Source organism: Podarcis muralis, chromosome 1, assembly GCF_964188315.1.
Source record: "Podarcis muralis chromosome 1, rPodMur119.hap1.1, whole genome shotgun sequence".
Taxonomy (NCBI): Eukaryota; Metazoa; Chordata; class Lepidosauria; order Squamata; family Lacertidae; genus Podarcis; species Podarcis muralis.
In genome coordinates this window covers 78,038,039-78,057,283 of record NC_135655.1, presented here as the reverse complement: position 1 = coordinate 78,057,283, position 19,245 = coordinate 78,038,039, and the positions used below count along the sequence as shown (strand labels likewise).

At 39.6% G+C, this 19,245-nt stretch overlaps 1 protein-coding gene across 2 annotated transcripts in view; it reads left to right on the top strand.

Annotated features, from left to right (window-relative positions):
• The window catches only part of CPT1A (carnitine palmitoyltransferase 1A), a 50,467-nt gene that overhangs the window by 26,940 nt on the left and 4,282 nt on the right, over window positions 1-19,245 (top strand). The window contains exons 7-18 of one of the 2 annotated variants that reach the window (XM_028735929.2): window positions 588-665; window positions 2,310-2,417; window positions 3,821-3,908; window positions 7,328-7,523; window positions 8,440-8,628; window positions 9,708-9,813; window positions 10,789-10,905; window positions 11,901-12,065; window positions 13,958-14,092; window positions 16,153-16,305; window positions 17,164-17,268; window positions 19,006-19,098. In XM_028735929.2, the coding sequence (XP_028591762.1) occupies window positions 588-665; window positions 2,310-2,417; window positions 3,821-3,908; window positions 7,328-7,523; window positions 8,440-8,628; window positions 9,708-9,813; window positions 10,789-10,905; window positions 11,901-12,065; window positions 13,958-14,092; window positions 16,153-16,305; window positions 17,164-17,268; window positions 19,006-19,098 (1,533 nt within the window). Of the gene's footprint in view, window positions 1-587; window positions 666-2,309; window positions 2,418-3,820; window positions 3,909-4,233; window positions 4,319-7,327; window positions 7,524-8,439; window positions 8,629-9,707; window positions 9,814-10,788; window positions 10,906-11,900; window positions 12,066-13,957; window positions 14,093-16,152; window positions 16,306-17,163; window positions 17,269-19,005; window positions 19,099-19,245 lie in introns of both variants that reach the window. The other variant, XM_028735941.2, reaches the window with a different exon arrangement.

The following is a 19,245-nucleotide window of genomic DNA, read 5'->3' as shown; positions in this document are numbered from 1 at the left end:
AAACTTAACTAGACAAAATACATTTTGGAGGTTTACATCAATAATAAAATAATAGAACTTCTTCTAATTGCCCCCGCTAAAAACCTTGCAGTTTTTGCTGTCACCTGATCTTCTTGAGCTGCTAAAAGAAAGGACACAGTAGCATTGGTTGATAGACCTGGCATGGACAATAATAGAGGGGCAATAACCTCACTCCTCAAATCTTTATAAAGAGTGCAAGCCAGAAGCACATGAGCCACTGACTCAATACTGCCATCTCCACATGGACATAACCATTTTTCCAGTGGAATGTTTTGAAATCGACCTTCAATAATTTGTACCAACATTACTAGTGAGATCTTTCTAAAGAAGGACTCCATTTGGTTATTGAATATCAGAGAAATTGCCCTTCAGATGTTCTTGATAATTTTTTGTTTCGCTCTCTAGCAAAAGTAGAAAATAATACTGAGATTGTATTCAGTTTTCATTTTCAGAATCAAAGTGTATCCAGGTGTTTAGTGTATTGATGTCCCAGTAACTGGGGCACTTTGTTTTACTTGGTGAATGTCACTGATTAATTATTTTGATCTCTTTCACTGTTCTTATAGGTTAGTGATTGGTGGGAAGAATACATTTACCTCCGAGGCCGTGGACCAATTATGGTGAACAGTAATTATTTTGCAATGGTGAGTAAATGGTACAATTTTGAAGGCGTCATCATTTCTCCCACAGAGCCACTTTCTTTAGGGCTGAGATGGGACACCTGATGCCCTCCAGTTGTTGCTGGACTACAACTCCCACCATCCCTGATTATTGCCATGGTGAGGCTGATGGGAGCTGTATTCCCAACAACAACTGGAAGGCCATAGGTTCTCTGCTCTGTGGGCATGTAATTTAGCTGGCATAACATCCTAAATTGTACACCAAGTCACATGCCAGATGCCTGAACTGAAGCAACTCACTTTTGGGGTTGCTTCATTATGCATAATCTTCCCAGCATGTGCACTTCTGTTGCATTGTAGCATTAGATTCTGGTATGACTAAGAGGCTGTTTTTGGGAGGGTATTTTAAAATCATTTTTTTCTACATGTCTGGGGAGTCCCCCTGCAAGGGTAAAAAATCGCTTCCTTGTCTATGAGACGTAAGGTCATCAAGTTTGCTGTTAGAGAAAACAGTATGAAATGGTGCAATTTAGAGCGCTCCAGTTTAAGGTGCCAGCCATGCCCCTTTTCAGAATATTCCATTCCACTCCTTGATCCCAATTTTCCATTTCCCCAACCCCAGCCCACCAGATGCTTTGTTCTGTGACTACAAAGCACACTCAGCCGACAGTGAGCTCTTTTGGGATTCCGTCTTTTAGGATGTTTTCATTTTCAGTTTTGCTAACCAAAGCGTTTTGCAAGCCATTCCACAATGGTCAGTCAGTATTCCATGTCCATCCTCATTTGGCTTGGGTGTTTGTTTGTTTTGAAAGGGAGGGTTATCCTGTTAAGTTGTGTGTTTTTTTAAATTATATGTCATCTGCTGATAGCTCCTTCTTGTTCATGTATGTTTTGACTACATAAATTCAGGAACTCTCCCTGAGGACTGGAAATAGAATACTAGATATTGCCCTGTTTGCATGTCACACTAAGCCAAACTGTGGTAAGAGTGAGCCCCAGGCATGGGGATCTCGACCTCTTCCCTCCTGCCTAGTCATTTTGCTGCTGTACCACATTGAACTAAGCCTAGGTTTAGCTTAACGTGTTAGGCTTGCAGTATGGCTTTCCTGGACAAACCATGGTTACAGCTTTTGTTTAGTCTGGAGAGGGCAAAGCCATGAGCCCATCTTTGGACAGCTATAGCTTAACTCCATGAATCTCAGCAGCAAAATTACCAGGGTGGAGTGAAGCAACTTCCGTCTCATCTCTGGGAGCACACATGCTCACACATTCACACTAAGCCATGGTTTGCCTTAGCGTGATGTGCAAACCAAGTTGGTGTCTTGATTAATGAGGTGGAAGATGTTTTCTGAAGATGACTTTCAGTGAATGTCATACTTACTGACCTGCAACTCTACATGCACTTTGGTGCAACAGAAGTCAAGTAATCTATTCTTTATTACATGTGAATAAGACAGTGACTACTAGCAAAGGCTTAACAAAGTAGAAGCTTGTGTGCAGCTGGTGCTGTTGTGTTGTGTGAACTATGTATAAATGAAAATAAATACATGTGAAGCTTGCCTTTCAACAGTGAGCAGTAGGGTTGTGTGCATTTGTGATAACATTTGTGTTCTTGAGCACATACGGCTCTGCTAACATTCATCCCTGTCCATTCTCTTTATCCTTTAGGATTTCCTCTATTTTACTCCTACCAGTATACAGGCAGCTAGAGCTGGCAATGCTATCCATTCCATACTGCTATACAGAAGAAAACTGGACAGACAACAAATCCAGCCAGTATGTACATTTAAAAAATAATAATAGTCACACGTTTGGGTCTGATGGATATAAGAAAAGCCTCATCACTTGCTTAAAAGTAACTCAGAGGAGGAATGAAGCCTCCTACTTTCAAATGTAAGACATGATTTGTCCACCACAGTTAAATGTGCATCCCATAGCAAGCAAGTGAAACCATGAGGTTGTTGAATTGCTGGGGAACAAATTGATGCAAATGAAAATTGGTTTAAACGGCAAGCCAGTGAAGATCCCTTGGCTAGGGTCCCACTCTTCTTCTTTGGACTCAACACGGCTTCTAATGCTGCCTAGCTGATATCAATAGAATTCCCATCTTGGCTCCAGAACTTTGGGAGGGGTTCTAATATGTTCATTCAATACTCCTATTCATTACAAGCCATAGGGCACCCTCCCCCTGTTCTCACAGCAGATATGGAGAATTCTGTCCTGTGCATGGAGCAGGGCCACTTGAAAAGTGGACTACCTTTCAAGTTTCCATGAACAGTCTATATAAAGAAAGCTACTCTTCCTGTTCAGTTTTAGTACGTGATTTCTATATTTCTTTGTAGGAGGCATTTTAGTGGCACCTCTTAGTGGCACCTGGGGCCAGGAAAGTTAATCTTTACTGTAATACAGATACAGATAAAGTCTATTAAAAGAGATTTGAAAATGATCACAGATTTTGGAAATGATGACATTTAAAGGACTTTAAAAAAATCTTAGTGGCAGCCCTCATTTTGATTGATATGAACACAATGCAGCATAATGTTGGAGGGTGCAGAAAAGGGATAAATTTTGGAATGTATATGGCAGCTTAAGAGCAATTGGAAGAACTTCTGCAGACTCTACCATTGGCAGACGAGAGAGAGGACTAGGGAGAAAATAATAATAAAAGGGATTTTGGAAGCTGGCATACTGAAAATGCACAAGCATAAAGCCTCCTGCAGGGAAATTGCATGTGTGTACATGCCGTGTACTGCCAACCTAGCAGTTCGAAAGCACGTCAAAGTGCGAGTAGATAAATAGGTACCACTCCGGTGGGAAGGTAAACGGCGTTTCCGTGTGCTGCTCTGGTTCGCCACAAGAGGCTTAGTCATGCTGGCCACATGACTCGGAAGCTGTACGCCGGCTCCCTCGGCCAATAAAGCGAGATGAGCGCTGCAACCCCAGAGTCGGTCACGACTGGACCTAACGGTCAGGGGTCGCTTTACCTTTACATGCTGTGGAATATACATATTAACTGATGAAGGTTGGTGAGCCACAATTTCCTCTTGTGGAAATGAGATGTGAAGTGGCCCCAAGGATCCGCAAATCTTCTGGCATTCTTTCTGATTCACACGTGTTTTTTTCTTCACGTGCTTAACTCCATTTGTGAAACGCAATCATAACACTCGTTTGCGGCATAGATTCTTCTGATGGGATCCACTGTTCCACTCTGCTCAGCACAATGGGAGAGGATGTTTAATACATCCCGTATTCCTGGAGAGGAAACAGGTAAGCAGAATCAGCTGAAGAAAAGGAACATCAAAGAATTGAAATACTTCCAGAATTTCTTCTTGAGTATACCGTTCTAATAACAAACATTCATATTTGCAGTGTGTGCAGCCCAAGGAGAATGGAGTGACTTGTACCCTTGAAATATGTGGCAGCCGTTGATAAAATCCTGATCCACATTTCAAATACCTTTCTCACCTGGTTCACCTTGTATGATTATGTGCTGTCCCTGTTCTTTCTCTTAAAAAAAATAAAAATAAAGGTGCTCCCGGGAAATGATTTGCTACCCAGTATGGGTTCTTTGACTTTCCTTTTTTCCTTTCAGCTTATGATTTACAATGCCATCCCAATGTGCTCTTCTCAGTATGAACGTTTGTTCAACACTTGCCGTTTACCAGGCACAGAGACAGGTACAGTGTTAGTCCTGTCAATCCTGTCAATGTTTTTGCCTCCCCACTTTTGCATCCTAATCTTCTATGTATGTAGCAGATAATTTAAGCCTACAACATTTGCGTATCTTGTGAGGCTGTGTGATTTTTCCATCAGAGAAATCACCATAATTTGCATTATAATATGCTAATAAGATCCAGTTCTTAAAAGTTATGAACCATTTCAGTGTTGTGCAAACGCACTACTAAGTACATTGAGGCGTATTATAATGAATGATGAGAGTTGGTACAGGAATCTGTTCCCATTTGCTGTCACTTCCTAGAACTGTTTGTGTGTGTGTGTGTTCCTGAACAGGTGTTGAATCATTTAAATGTATTTTTTGGTTTGTAGATCACATTTCTATGCCTCTTCTGTGTTGCCAAAACTAAATTCAAAGTGGTATACTGTACTTCATAAATCATGATAAAAATGATGATATAAAAATACTTCTAAAAAAGCAATAAAAACCTCACAAATGCACTTTTAAAAATCTGGTCCTAAATATATTAGCATAATATCAATTCAAGAAACCTTCAGCTGTGACTAAAAAGCCCTCTTAAAGAGTCAGGTTTTAACCAGCCACCAAACAATGAGAGAAGTGTCTAGGTGAGCTTCTGATCAAAATACATCCTAGAGTGTAGGTACTACCACAGAGAAAGCCTTGGAACTCTATGCTCCATTTTTGTGAAAGGTGGACTAACACCTCTCCCCATAGATTTAAGAGAGCAGATTTTCATGAAGCCGATGAATACCTTTCACATGGCGTGTTAAAATTGGCTTGCAGGAATGGGGTGAAGGGTCAGTATGTCAAGTCACCCCAAACAGGGAATGCATTCTTAAAATATTTTTTCTAATGAACTTGTTTTCTACTGATAAAATTGTGTTGGTCAAGAACAAAATAGTTCTTGATGCTGAGAGATTGGTTCCATTTCCCCCCAGTGCTGCACATGCTGGGTCACAATTAGGGAATAAGGATCACAAAGCAAAGAAGAAAGAAGGATCAACAGATCAACAGCAGAGGATCAACAGCAGAGTAATTCTATTGGTTTGTGCAGAGTAATTCTAATGAGAATATTTCACCATTAGAATTACTCTGCTTTTGTATCTGTTGATCCTTCTTTCTTTTTTGCTTTGCATGTGGTGAGATCTTTCAGCTGAGCCTCATTACAATAGGAAGAAAATAATGTGAGCACCTCCTCTTTCCCACCCCTTTTATAGACATGCATAGCAGGGCTCCCCTTTATTTTCTGGAAATGTTATTTCAGAGCTCTTCATCCGCACAGTTTATCTCAAATAGGTAGCCTGTCAAACCAGAGTAAGAAAAGTAGGTAAAGGTGTATTAATTTTAATTTTCTAATGTTAATAAGAAACTGGATCTGCCTTATGATAAATGTAATGTCTTCTAATGTGAAATAATTTAGTTGAGAAAAATGCAGCTTGTGCATAGAAACAGACTCAGATGGTTCATATACTTCCTTGAACTGGACCTTGCAAAAGTGCCATGAAACACTTCATAATGCAGTTATTAATTCAACTGGTAATAAGCCCAACATTTTGCCCCATTTTGCCCCGTTTTTAAATAATAGAATCACAGAAAATAAGCAAACTTTTTCCGAATATGCTCTCAGTTACCTAAAATCACTACTAATGTTCTTGGTAATATTTCTAATTTCATTACTCATTTATCTTAAATCATTGCTAAGCATGCTGTTCTTTTGGTAATGACAAATAGTGATCAAAATTTGACAATGAATCGCAGATTTCTGGCTTTATTTTGAGTGTATTACTTCTACAAAAGGAGTGCTTTTTCTGTGTGATAGTTAATTTTCCAGTTACTATACTGCATCCTGGTTGAAGGTTTGATATCTGCATCTCTTTTTTTTCCATAGCTTGAATTTTCTCGCATTTACATTCCTTGACTGTAAAAAAAAACATAGGCTTGCATTCAGTGTACCACTAAGGAGATAGGTTTCATCCCCCTGTGGGAGGGAAATGCCATAGACGCTAGAACAGTGAGTTAGTTGAATACAGCCCATAGAATGTTAAATTATCTTAGGATATGTAGTTTTACCTCCAGTCATAATTAGACATACTATCATGCTCCATATCAAGGTTTGTTAGAGAACACTTGAAAACTTCAGACAGAAAACTAGTTACTGGCTTTGATATGGGGAACAATTCCCCCATGTGGTCACTTCCGTTTACTTTCCATGTAAAAAGAAAGAAAAAAGAGTGGCAAAGTCACATGAGAGGACTCTCCTTAACCAGTGATTGTTGGAATCATTACTACTATTATTGGGGAATAGCAAGCAGGAATACAGATACAGCTTTGAGTAAAAGTATGGATACGTGTGTTTCTGAATATATATGTTTTCATTGTCAGAATGTCCATAGTACAGTCTACTCAGCTGTCCAAGTGTCTTGATCGGTGCTTGACTGGAATGCGGTGCTGCACCTAACTCCATTCAGCTGCTGAGGTTCCAGAATAGTTAGTTGGATACTCTGAGCTATGCAAAAGAAAGCTGCCTGTGCATATAGGAGATTGCAGGGTTTAGAATGACAACTTGGTACAGCACAGTGCTTGTTTTAATATTGGACATCTTCATGAATATGAACAAATAGTGTATAGCTGTAAGTCTACGGGCTGCATCCAATGAAGTCATCCCATTCGCACAAGGGCTTATGCTTTTGCAGTGGAGCTTCTCCCTCTCCCTTCATGTTTCCCCCAAATCTGTTCTGTTTCCCAGTCCTCTGGAGCAGATTTTGGGGTGAGCACATGGGGAGCATTGGGAGGCAAAGTGCCATTGCAAAACAGAAGTCCTTCTGTGAATGAGGCTACATCATTGGATGACATCCTAACTCCGTAAATGAATTTAAGATGTGAAATAATGAAATAATGTATGCAGTTTGGAGCTGAGCACTCCACAGATGTTAAGTTTAAACATTACGGAAATCTTTGCTCATTTCCAAACTTTGGGTTGCAATTCTAGACACTATCCAGCATATAAAAGACAGCAAGCACATTGTTGTGTACCATAAGGGATGCTATTACAAAGTATGGCTGTACTATGATGGCAGACTGCTGAAACCCCGGGAGATTGAACAGCAGATGCAGTGGATTCTAGATGACAAATCAGAGCCCCAGCCAGGGGAAGAGAAGTTAGCTGCTCTTACGGCAGGAGACAGGTATGACACCCCAAAACAATTGCCAATCATTTCTCAAAACTGGAAAACAATTTGGGGCTACTCTCAGCTTTAAGAGTCTTTCTGCTTGTTGTTGTTGTTGTTTAGTCATTTAGTTGTGTCCGACTCTTCGTGACCCCCTGGACCAGAGCACGCCAGGCACTCCTGTCTTCCACGGCCTCCCGCAGCTTGGTCAAACTCATGTTTATCTATAGCTGCCTAAATGTTTGCTGACTATCCCTGTTATTATTCTGTATAGTCTGTTCCATATAGTCTTCAAGTGCTTTTGTATTTATACTATTGTAAGATGGACTGACTGACATCTTAGCACAGTGTATCTGGGCTTCTCAAGCTGAGGAGGGTTACAAACAATTTATTAATAGTTGCATTGTAGAATTTGCTGGGTACACCCAGTGATATTTCTTGGGATGGCAAGTATATAGTGTGTTTAGTGGTCTGGACAATTTTGTAACGTTTTGAGGACCCAGTACTTGCCATCTGTGGATCTCGGACTTGTAATGCATGGATAGGGAGATTCCACATTGAGCATGGGATCATTGTGTTCAGATAGCATTCTGTGCATCTTTAGAGGAGCAGGGCTGGAGACTCAGAAGCCTGAGACATGTGCTTGAACTTGCTGCACACAGAAGTTCTAGGGATAAAGGTCATCTGAACCTGCCCAGAGACACTATCATATTTTAAGCCACTGAATAGTGTGTCCATATAAACTTGAGAGAGCTTGTGTGCACCTTCCATTTTAGACTTCACTATCTGTGGACATTGCATTTTTCACCTTCAGAGTGTGTTGGTTCTTCTTTTTCTCCTGCACTACTTTGAATCTGATTTAAAAGAGGGTGGTTGTAAGGTTAGTTGCATTCACTGACTTGGCATAATGTCTCTGTTTATATTTTTCTGGCAGAGTACCTTGGGCTAAGGCTCGCCAGACATATTTTGCCCGCGGAAAGAACAAGCAGTCTTTGGATGCTGTTGAAAAGGCAGCTTTCTTTGTGACTTTGGATGACACTGCTCAGGGTTACAGGGAAGAGGATCCGGTGACATCAATGGACACCTATGCAAAGGCACTTCTACATGGCAAATGCTATGACAGGTATTTTGGGGTGTGGGAAGCAGACAGGATCTTTCGCTTTTCTATATATGTGTCCTGCTTGCCTTGTTCATACATAGTGGTAGCTTTATATTTTATCCTGGAACTTTGATACAGTAAGCCCACAGCTTACACACATTTAACTTGTGCACAGTCAGCTTTACGTACCTGACTAAATGAATGAATGAATGAGGGTGGAAAGTGGGTGGGGTTCTGGGGGAAATGACATTAGCAATCCCACTCGCCATTAAACCCAATGTGTTTTGAATGTACATGGTTTTGGCTTTAGGTGCAATCGCTGGAACATAACCCTCACGTAAGTTGTGGGCTTACTGTATTATCTCTTACACTGAGAATCAAAATGGCACAAACAAAACAGTTTTTTGTTCAGTGCCATGTGTATGAAAGGCATAACTTACTTTAATATAGTTTGTTACATATTTTACTTAAGGACCATTAAAATATTTAAATCAATAATTCTTTTCTTTTCTCTCTTTTTTTTTTAGATGAGATGTGTTTGTGATATTTTTCTTAGCTCTAGATTTTCTTTTTTAAGCATTTGATGAATGTCGCATTTCTAACCTTTAGTGAAGTGCCCCTGGATATTTATTTACAAATATGTGTTTCATACACATAAGTACATAGTTTCTCTCAGTGATTGCCAGGGATTGTACCTTCTTGGTGAGGGTACTAAGAATTCCCTAGCCCCTTCCACCGCAGAATACACTTCCTGGGAAGAGGGAATGACTGTGTTGTAGATTTGCCTGTTGTAAAACTTGGATAAAACAAACTATTTTGCTATGTTAACTAATCTTACCTGCTTTTTATTTTTTGTAATATGTGATGCAGCTGCTCACTTCAGCTGCCCAGAGCCTACATGGCTTTCATATCATGTATGTTAAGTTTCACAAGTTCTTATTTCATACTGATCAACCTTGCGTTCATTACTCATTTCACTTTGAAGTTGCTGCTATAAATGTATGGTAAATCTAACTTTTCTTTTTAGGTGAATAGCAAGTCTTTATTTGCAAAGGTATAGCTTTCATTAACACAATGTTGTGGGAACTTTCTGTCTCTTATAGGTGGTTTGACAAGTCATTCACTCTTGTAGTGTTTAAGAATGCTAAAATGGGCCTGAATACGGAACATTCTTGGGCAGATGCTCCTATTGTTGGCCATCTTTGGGAGGTGAGTGTGTGACTATTCAAAGTGGAGGCAAACCAAAATTAAACGTGGTACAGTACTTAAAAAGCTTAGCTCAGTGTAACATTATTGCAAGCAGTGGGCATGGAATCTAAAAGCGCTTTTCTTCTCTCTGTGTTCCAGAGAAGAGAAAAGTTACAGCACAAAAATACATTTAAAAAGCCTTCTTCTGTAGAACTAAGACGAAGCTTAGATGAAGTCAAAAGAAGAAAATACCACTTATCTCTGTTCCCTAATGTCTGTGAAACATTTTGTTGCTCAGATTCCTTTATTCCCCCCCCCCCCCCCAGCTCACAACTAAAATTTCGTTCTGTATTGGCAAATGATAGGCCACAGGGTAAACATAGAAACAGTTTTCCATTGTTTTAGGCATTGACTTATCAGTGTGTCCTAAGCCTTATCAGTGTGTCGGCTTCTCAAGGAGGTCACTCAGAGCTACTAATAAACCTTGTATCTTCTTCAGCCTGGTGCATGGTTTCAATTTGACTAAAGCATTTCTAAGCCTTCTGTTCCCATGTTCCTGCACAGACTGATACATTTCTGCCCTTAAAGCAAACCTTTTGGCCTGCTTGAATGGTGAATCAGGAGTTCTCTCAACCAGTGTTTGCTTCCATTCCACGGTTTCTGGGGTGGTCACCTTTAACGTGCACACATATTCACCCCCAAAATTATCCGAGTAACAATCAGAAGAGATTTAAGTGCACTTAAATGCAGATAAGTATCAAATGCTGAAAGGCAAGGTTGGCAATTTTAAACAGCTCAAGGTACAATAAGTTTTGTAAAATAGTAGCAATAACAAGGGTGCTGATCCTCTTTTTTCCCTCTATATCCTTTTTTTTTAATCTCAGAGGTTTTCTATAGTGATTTAAGCACGTTTCATGTTCTACAACAGTGTATTTATGGTGTATGTAATGATGTGCTTTCCTTGCTTCCCTCTTCCAACCCGGAACTCATTCCCAGAATGTGATGTCCTCCGACTGTCTTGAGCTGGGCTACACCGAAGATGGCCATTGCAAAGGAGAAGCTATTTCAGGCATTCCTATGCCTACCAGACTGCAGTGGGAAATCCCTGAAGAAGTAAGTGCAAAGCCACTTCTGGATCAATATTGCAACTTTCATCCTGCTGATTGAAGTGCTCATCTGTCCATTTTTCAGTAAAGATAGCTATTGTCTAGCTAGGACTTAAATTAATCAAGAGATGTATTTTCATGAGATCTGCTAGGAAGAAAACCCAATAGTGTTGCACATTATAATTCTTGTTATTTTTTAATATGTTTTCAAATGCAGATAACAGAAATTATTGAATTAATTAATTAATATCCTGCCTTTCTCCCAGTGCAGGCAACTTACAACATGAAGTAAAAAACACACGATTTAGCTAAAAAACACACCAATCAGTTACACACACACACACACACACACACACACACACACACTAATGAAACAAGTTGCCATATTCAAAAAGCACTGAATCAAAAGAAAACCATTTAAAAACCAGTTAAAAGCTTCATTTAAACTGTGTTTGACAACATTTGTTGGCATAACTCAGTAATATTTTTCAAAATTGTACTTTTTAAGTAGTACAATTTGTTTGTACACTCATAACATTTTTCAGAATTCATATAAAAATATATTTGAAATGCATTTGCTATTTAATTGTTGGTTATCTTTTCGTACAACAAACTAAAGGAACTGTCCAGCACTGGTAAATAGAATGGGGTTAGGAGTGAGGGGCAGGTGACTAGAAACATTTCTTTTATTTTAAGTGATGCTGGTTTTATACTCAGAACAATAGAGAATCAATAAATCTTTCCATGCTAGAATTTTTACTAGATTCATGGCAAAGTTCCATTTGTGTGAATTGCAGGAAACTGTTACTTTTGAAACTAAGCTCCAAATCAAAATTAAATTGCTAAACAAAAATATTAAATTTTCATCTTCTTAAACTGTTTTAAATGCTGTGTTTTAACCTGCCCTGGGACCTCAGGGTGAAGGGTGGGTAATTAATAATAAAAATGAAAATATAAAATGCGTGGAACTATTTTTGTGATGTAACACTTGCTACTGTTTAGTGCCAAGAAGTGATTGAGAGGTCCCTGGCCGTGGCAAGGCCTCTAGCAGAGGATGTGGATTTCCATTCTTTTCCTTTTGACACATTTGGGAAAGGATTGATGAAGAAAACAAAGACTAGCCCTGATGCATTTGTGCAACTTGCCCTGCAGCTTGCTCATTACCGGGTAAGTATCCTCAGCATGGTGTTCTGTATGAGATACTTTATAAAAGAAATATCTATCTGTGTGTTTGTGTGCACTTTAAATAATGGTTTCCTTTCATTTCTCTTTAATGAAAGAATGCATTATAAATGAGAAAATAATAATGCAAGGAAACGAGTAATTAAAGTGCTGCGACTGTCTCCTTCCCCAGGAACAGAAACTTAAGGAGCAGTTCATCGCTTATCTGCGAGCAGTATCAAAAAGCAAAAAATAAAATGGGCTGAATCTGCAAATGGCAATCTTTTTCTGAAACACATTCAGGGTGTTTCACCTGCCTACACTGGATAGGCTGGGACTGCTGTTGCATTGTACCATATTTAAAAAGTCACAAATAAGGTCGCAGAAACATGACATCACAGAAAATACTGGGATGCAATGCTTTGACATTAACATTACCAGACTGCTCCATTAAAAGGTAGTTAACAAAGGATGGCTAATTCTGTGTGGGAAAGCTAGTATGGAAATATCAGTTGCCTACAGTAAAGAGACTTATGGATCCCTAGAATAATTGTGTAACTCACATTCCTTGCAAAATTATTAATAACCTATGCCTTTGTCAAATCCATGCTTATGCTTTCTCAAAAAAGCCAAGTCTTACTCATATAGCTCTCAATGAATCATAGGTTTGAAGAAGTATGTTTACATGAGTGATCTAATCAGCATTGCATACCTTGGTTTTCAAAATGTTTTTGAGAGAGTTCCTCCTTGAAGATCCTTAACATGGAATTCAGTTCTCAAAAAGCACATGGAAGATCTGGAAAGAATACGGAAAAACACAACTGCAGGGACAATCCAGTGCAGATTTACCTTGAAGCAAGCCCGGTGGAACTCAATAGGACTTACTTCTCAGTAGACAAACATCAGAGTAGTAATGGCTTTTCCTAATGAAGAAAAGCTAAGAAGCTAGGGAACTCCAGTTTAGAGGGCTGACAGTATAAAAAGGTAAAGGTAAAGGTACCCCTGCCCGTACGGGCCAGTCTTGACAGACTCTAGGGTTGTGCGCCCATCTCACTCAAGAGGCCGGGGGCCAGCGCTGTCCGGAGACACTTCCGGGTCATGTGGCCAGCGTGACATCGCTGCTCTGGCAAGCCAGAGCCGCACACGGAAACGCCGTTTACCTTCCCGCTAGTAAGCGGTCCCTATTTATCTACTTGCACCCGGGGGTGCTTTCGAACTGCTAGGTTGGCAGGCGCTGGGACCGAGCAGCGGGAGCGTACCCTGCCGCGGGGATTCGAACCGCCGACCTTTTGATCGGCAAGCCCTAGGCGCTGAGGCTTACTCCTTTGTAAACTAAGCCCTACTGGATATACCTTGTCTCAATAGGAAACATAATATGGTGCTGAAAGTCTTCCTACATACACATGCATGTTCTTTCTCTATTTATGGAAACTGGTTCCATGCAGCCATGTAGAATATCACACTGACATGAGTGATGCAAGGTATTGCTTACTGGGTGCATAATGGCATCTCACCAATATGTGGGATATGTGCTCATACACATACATGCCCCATATATTTTTCTGCACACATCCATGAAGCTGGTGTGCATGTATGAGAGATGGACACATACACAATGCACACATACTTTTCTGCAGGTACTCATTCAGCTAATGTGTCGCTTGCCAGTCTTCTAACAGAGATCATTGAGAACACAGAACTCATTGAGGGAAATAATATTTCCATCAGATGCTCAGAACAAAGACCAACACTATAAATGAGTCCTTGTCATTAATTTGATGCATAATTTTTAGGTTGTGGATTCTTTATGTTAATTCAGCATATGTCGCATGTACCCAGTGTTTCTCAGGGCTTGAACTTGCTGCTTGCATCTAAATCTCTCTCTGAATTATTTTTAGGACATGGGGAAATTCTGCTTAACATATGAAGCATCAATGACCCGCCTATTCAGAGAAGGCAGAACAGAAACAGTTCGTTCATGTACTGTCCAGTCATGCAAATTTGTGCAAGCTATGGATGATCCAACTGAAAGTGTGAGTTTAATGTAGCAATCAATTATAGCTTTGCTTTTATTTTTATGTACAGTTGCATGCAGCTTCTTGGGAAACAAATATTGCTGCTTTCTTATCCATCATAGCAGTTACAATGGCGCCATCAGGCCATATGGAGCCATTGTTAGGAGAAACTGTAAGGAATACAAGAAAATACAGTGGTGCCCCGCAAGACGAATGCCTCGCAAGACGGAAAACCCGCTAGACGAAAGGGTTTTCCGTTTTTGAGTTGCTTCACAAGAGGAATTTCCCTATGGGCTTGCTTCGCAAGACGAAAATGTCTTGCGAGTCTTGCCATTTTTTCCCCGCTCCCCCCCCCCTTTTCTAAGCCGCTAAGCCTTTTAGCAGCTCAGCCGCTAAGCCTTTAATAGCCGCTAATAGCGCTAAGCCGCTAATGGGGTTGCTTCGCAAGACGGAAAAAACCGCTAGACGAAGAGAATCGCGGAACGGATTCTTTTCGTCTTGCGAGGCACCACTGTAATAAGAAATTCTGCTGCAGCAAAATCCAACTTTTACCTTTATCTGAAATATGCCTCGCCTCTTTTAGACAGAGCATATTAAATATTATAAGCATGCTATCTTATGCTGCGTGTGTTTTTTCCTTTCTGAAATAAAGCATCTTGAAATAGACATTTGTAAGCTACTATAAATGTGAAATCAAGGATGGGAAAACCAACATTTCTGATTTGCACCATCTGGTGGTCAGTAATGAAATGCTCTAGCTGAGAAAATTGGAAAAAACACATGTTTCTATATTAGGACTCAATTGGAATTCAACGTCATGCCAATACAGTTGCTCTGTCAGTGCAAGTATTTCTGCTTCCCCTCTCCCCATAAGCTGTTCTGGAGAGTTCTCCCAACCTTCCCAGAGATGATGTGGGGCATGAGGGAAGGGGAACTCGTTGTTCTGCCTCCCACTAGTACAGCTATTTTGTTAAATCAGACTCATGATCTCAAGCATTGACTCCTTCAAGAAGTTTTTGTTTTCAATAGTAAAATTGGTTATGGAAATCATTTCATTTCTAAAGCAGTTAAACAGTCATGTGTTAATAATGGGTGTCAAGCAACATTATTATCAATGCTTCCTTTTTATTGGTGTCTTATTCCAGATAGTAGGTGGAGAGAAAAAGTAGTGTTCATTATGCCATGGGAGTGCAAAATATAAGCTGTGAATTAATTTCAAACATTTTCTGTAATACAACGTTTTAAAAATTGGCATGTGCACTAAAATTCTGCCAGTCATTCCAATGGAATGTGACTGACTTCATAGAGGCCCTATGTGAAGCTCTAAAGTTTTTAGTAATATTGAATAGTAGTTGCATTTATAGAAGGATATATCAATGTTTACTGTATAATGACAAATCTGTAGTCCCCAGGATAAAGTTCTGGTAGCTTAGGGTTGCCATACAAACAGTGTCCAGGCGGAATTCACTGAAAAAAAGCTCAACAACTTTGTGACCCGATTTTAACTTTTAAAATATGGCAGCCCTATAATAGCTGAACTATTTTGCATTGGTCTGTGTCCAATATACACAAGTACCCTAATTTTACATAAGAACTGTCCATATTCTCCAAACCAATCCAAAGTTTGAGAGACTGTCTTGAAATATCACAGTCATACTGACTGATGTGGACATTTTTTCAGACTTATGAAAGGATCCATTAATTTATGAAGAGATCCATTAATGTATTAAGTTAACATACCATTCATTTGAATTTTGCTAGTTGACTCTGCAATCCAGAGAAGTACATAGATATCTGTATATGTGCAACAGTACCCTTCCATGACTCCCTACTCCCTGGCCCCTACTACTACCCTTTATTAGGAATTTCAACAGGGTTACCAAAACATCCCTGGAATTAAAAAAAAAAAAAGCATTTGCAGTGTGATAGGATACTGTAGCAGTAGGATACTGAAGGCGGAGAAAGCTAAAAGAGAGCTCTGCATGTGCCCATAATGTTCTGCCTTTTTCTAGGTTTTCAAGTTACTCTAATACTATTTTAAAATGAACATTTTGAATTTTCCCTCCCTTAATCCTCAGATTGAAAAGAAGCGTGCTCTGTTCAAGGCTGCTGCTGATAATCATCAGCACTTGTATCGTCTTGCCATGACTGGTTCTGGCATTGATCGCCACCTTTTCTGCCTTTATGTGGTGTCCAAATACCTCGCTGTTGAATCTCCTTTCCTTAAGGAGGTGAGTAGTGATATAATGTGCTACTGATCACATAAGAAGTGGGAACTGTATTTTTTGGTTGACATACAAAAAGATGCCATGTTTCTGGGCATTTTGAAGCATGGAAGGAAACTAGTTTTGTGGGTCTTAAAGAAAGGTAATTTAAGCCTAATTTAAAACAACTGATTTATGTTTCATAATTATATGATCAATAAATAAATATATTTTCATAAACATTTAAAAGAAAAGACAGCAGTGGGCCATATGGACAAATAGTTTAACTCAATATAAAACAGCTTCCTAAAAGTTTTTTCAAAATTTCCAAACAAGGATTACAAATATATCCAATATTGAGAGAGCTCTGTGAGCTGTTGTAACCTAAGTCTATTGCTAGTTGGGAACAGGAATTTTTGGTGGTGCAATGGTTCATACACACATGCACATCAACCTAGCTGTATTCAATATCTTCCACAAAGCAACATTTTCACGAATGCTCCTGCTCAGTGGCAGAATTACATTCATGCTGGAGCACAGCATAGTTTTAATGGGCAGCATTCTCTGTTGCTCATCATGTGAAAATCTAAAGCACGCTTCTTTGTCAAAGAGCATTGACATGTCCTATAATATACCAGTCACACTGATGTGTAATCAGAAGACATTTTGGCATGAAAGTGGCATATGAAGTAATAAAATTAATGATCTCCATTCATTCTGGTGCACATTGGAATATTGTGACAGTACAATTGCTTGCTGACATGCTTCCACTAGGAAACTGTAGACCCAGTGCTTCAAAAGAAGAAAATATTTGTAGAAGAAGGAATGGGTTGTTTGGTAGAGCTACACCCCTTGCTAACTGTGCTGTTCTGCTTATTTTCTCAGGTTTTGGCAGAACCCTGGAGACTTTCAACCAGTCAGACACCCCAACAGCATATTGATCTGAATAAGAACCCTGAAATGGAATCCAGCGGTGGAGGGTTTGGACCTGTAAGTTGAATGGTCTCTGTCTTTAAGAGAGGCAAGCACCAGTGCCCTAAGTACACTTCTGCCAGTTATACCTGCCTGGTATAGCAAAAACATTTTCAGTGTAACATATTATCCTCAAACTGGCATGGCACACAGCATCCCAAGCATTCCATGAGCTGACACAGCAAGTCATAGAACCATGACGTTGTAAACCTTGAGCTCTCATCTCTATGAGGAAAAGAGCTAGTGTAATGGCAAAGCAAATGAACTGTTAGCTGTGGAGTCCGCAATTTCAATTTTAGCTTATGAACTTACTGTATGGTCTTAGGTAAATTGTCATTCTATTAAACCAAATGCCCCCACAGCCCAGTAATAGTACAGTGGTACCTCAGGTTACAGACGCTTCAGGTTACAGACTCCACTAACCCAGAAATAGTACCTCGGGTTAAGAACTTTGCTTCAGGATAACAGAAATTGTGCTCCGGCGGCGCGGCGGCAGTGGGAGGCCCCATTAGCTAAAGTGGTGCTTCAGGTTAAGAATGGTTTCAGGTTAAGAACGGACCTCCAGAATGAATTAAGTTCTTAACCTAAGGTACCACTGTATTAACAGAAATTTCTGATAATGTATGTAAAACATATATTCAGGGCTTTTCTGTGGTGGCTCCGTGCTTGTGGAATGCACTCTCTAAGGAGGCTCACTTGGTGCCTTTGTTGCATATCTTTATGCACCAGACAAAAACATTCCTCTTCTCCTAGGCCTTTGGCTAATTAAACAATCTATGGCCTTTTAAACTGGGCAGGAATGTGATTGTGTTTGTTTGTTACTGTGGTATATATTTTTGTGTTTTTATATTGTAAACTGCCCTAAGATCTTCGGATGGTGGGCAATATAGGGCAAGTAAATAAATAAATAAAACACATAAGGAAATGCTAAATGTTTGATTATATAAACAGAGCCCCAGAAAACACATAGCAAACAAACTCTTCCCTTCATGCTGCCATGTGGATCAAGGCCTTTCTCCCTAGATGCATTAAGTATTGTGGTCATAGGAAATATACCTGGGGTGAGAAAGCAAGGTTTATACCGATTTGAGTTTGTTTAGAAACTTAGTTGATAATTCTTCTGAGTTTGGGCCATGAACTCTTGCATAAATAATTCATTAAAACATAGAAGCTTGACATTTGCCACTTGAATTTTGTTTTTGTTTTTAATGGGCATAGTGTCTTCATAATATATTTGGTGGTAATACAGAATTTGTGCCCAGGGTGTTCTAGAACCATCTTATCATTATGGGAAAGTACTCAGATGAGTCTTGGGTTGGGGCACTCCCCCCTCCCCTCTTTTCTGGCACAGTCAAGGAAAAGATCAGACGTGTTTAGCATCTCTTCTGAACCAGACAAACTGCAACTATTCTTTCCTATGGATTACCAAATCAAGCTAAGTTCAAACCTTGATGAAATCGGCTTATTTTAATAAACCATGGTTCATATTAACCACTATTTATGGTGCACATAACATGCTAAACTGTGGTTAATTGGACACAGAAGGGAAAGCTTCACATCTGTTTGTGGCTGTGCCACAAGGGAGGAGGGGAGAGCATGCAAGTCTAAGGCTCAACTAGGCTCATTCCTGTAACAATAAATCATAGTTGAACAAAGTCTATTCTACTATTGGCCATTTCTTAAGAGGATTTTAAAAGATAAATCATTAGAGGCTTTTACATGTATAGTAACACACTCCAAATGCTTCTTCCACAGGTTGCTGATGATGGTTATGGTGTCTCATATATAATTGTGGGTGATAATCTTATCAATTTCCATGTATCCAGCAAATTTTCTTGCCCTGAAACAGTAAGTGTCTGAAGTCCAGAGCGTTCTGTACACTCGTTTAATAGGCCTAGTGTTCTGTTAGAGAAACTTGTGTTTGGGATATTTTTAAATATTTGTCTGGCAGAAGTTTGAGTCTAAAAAAATTAACCCAACAGATTTTTCAAAATA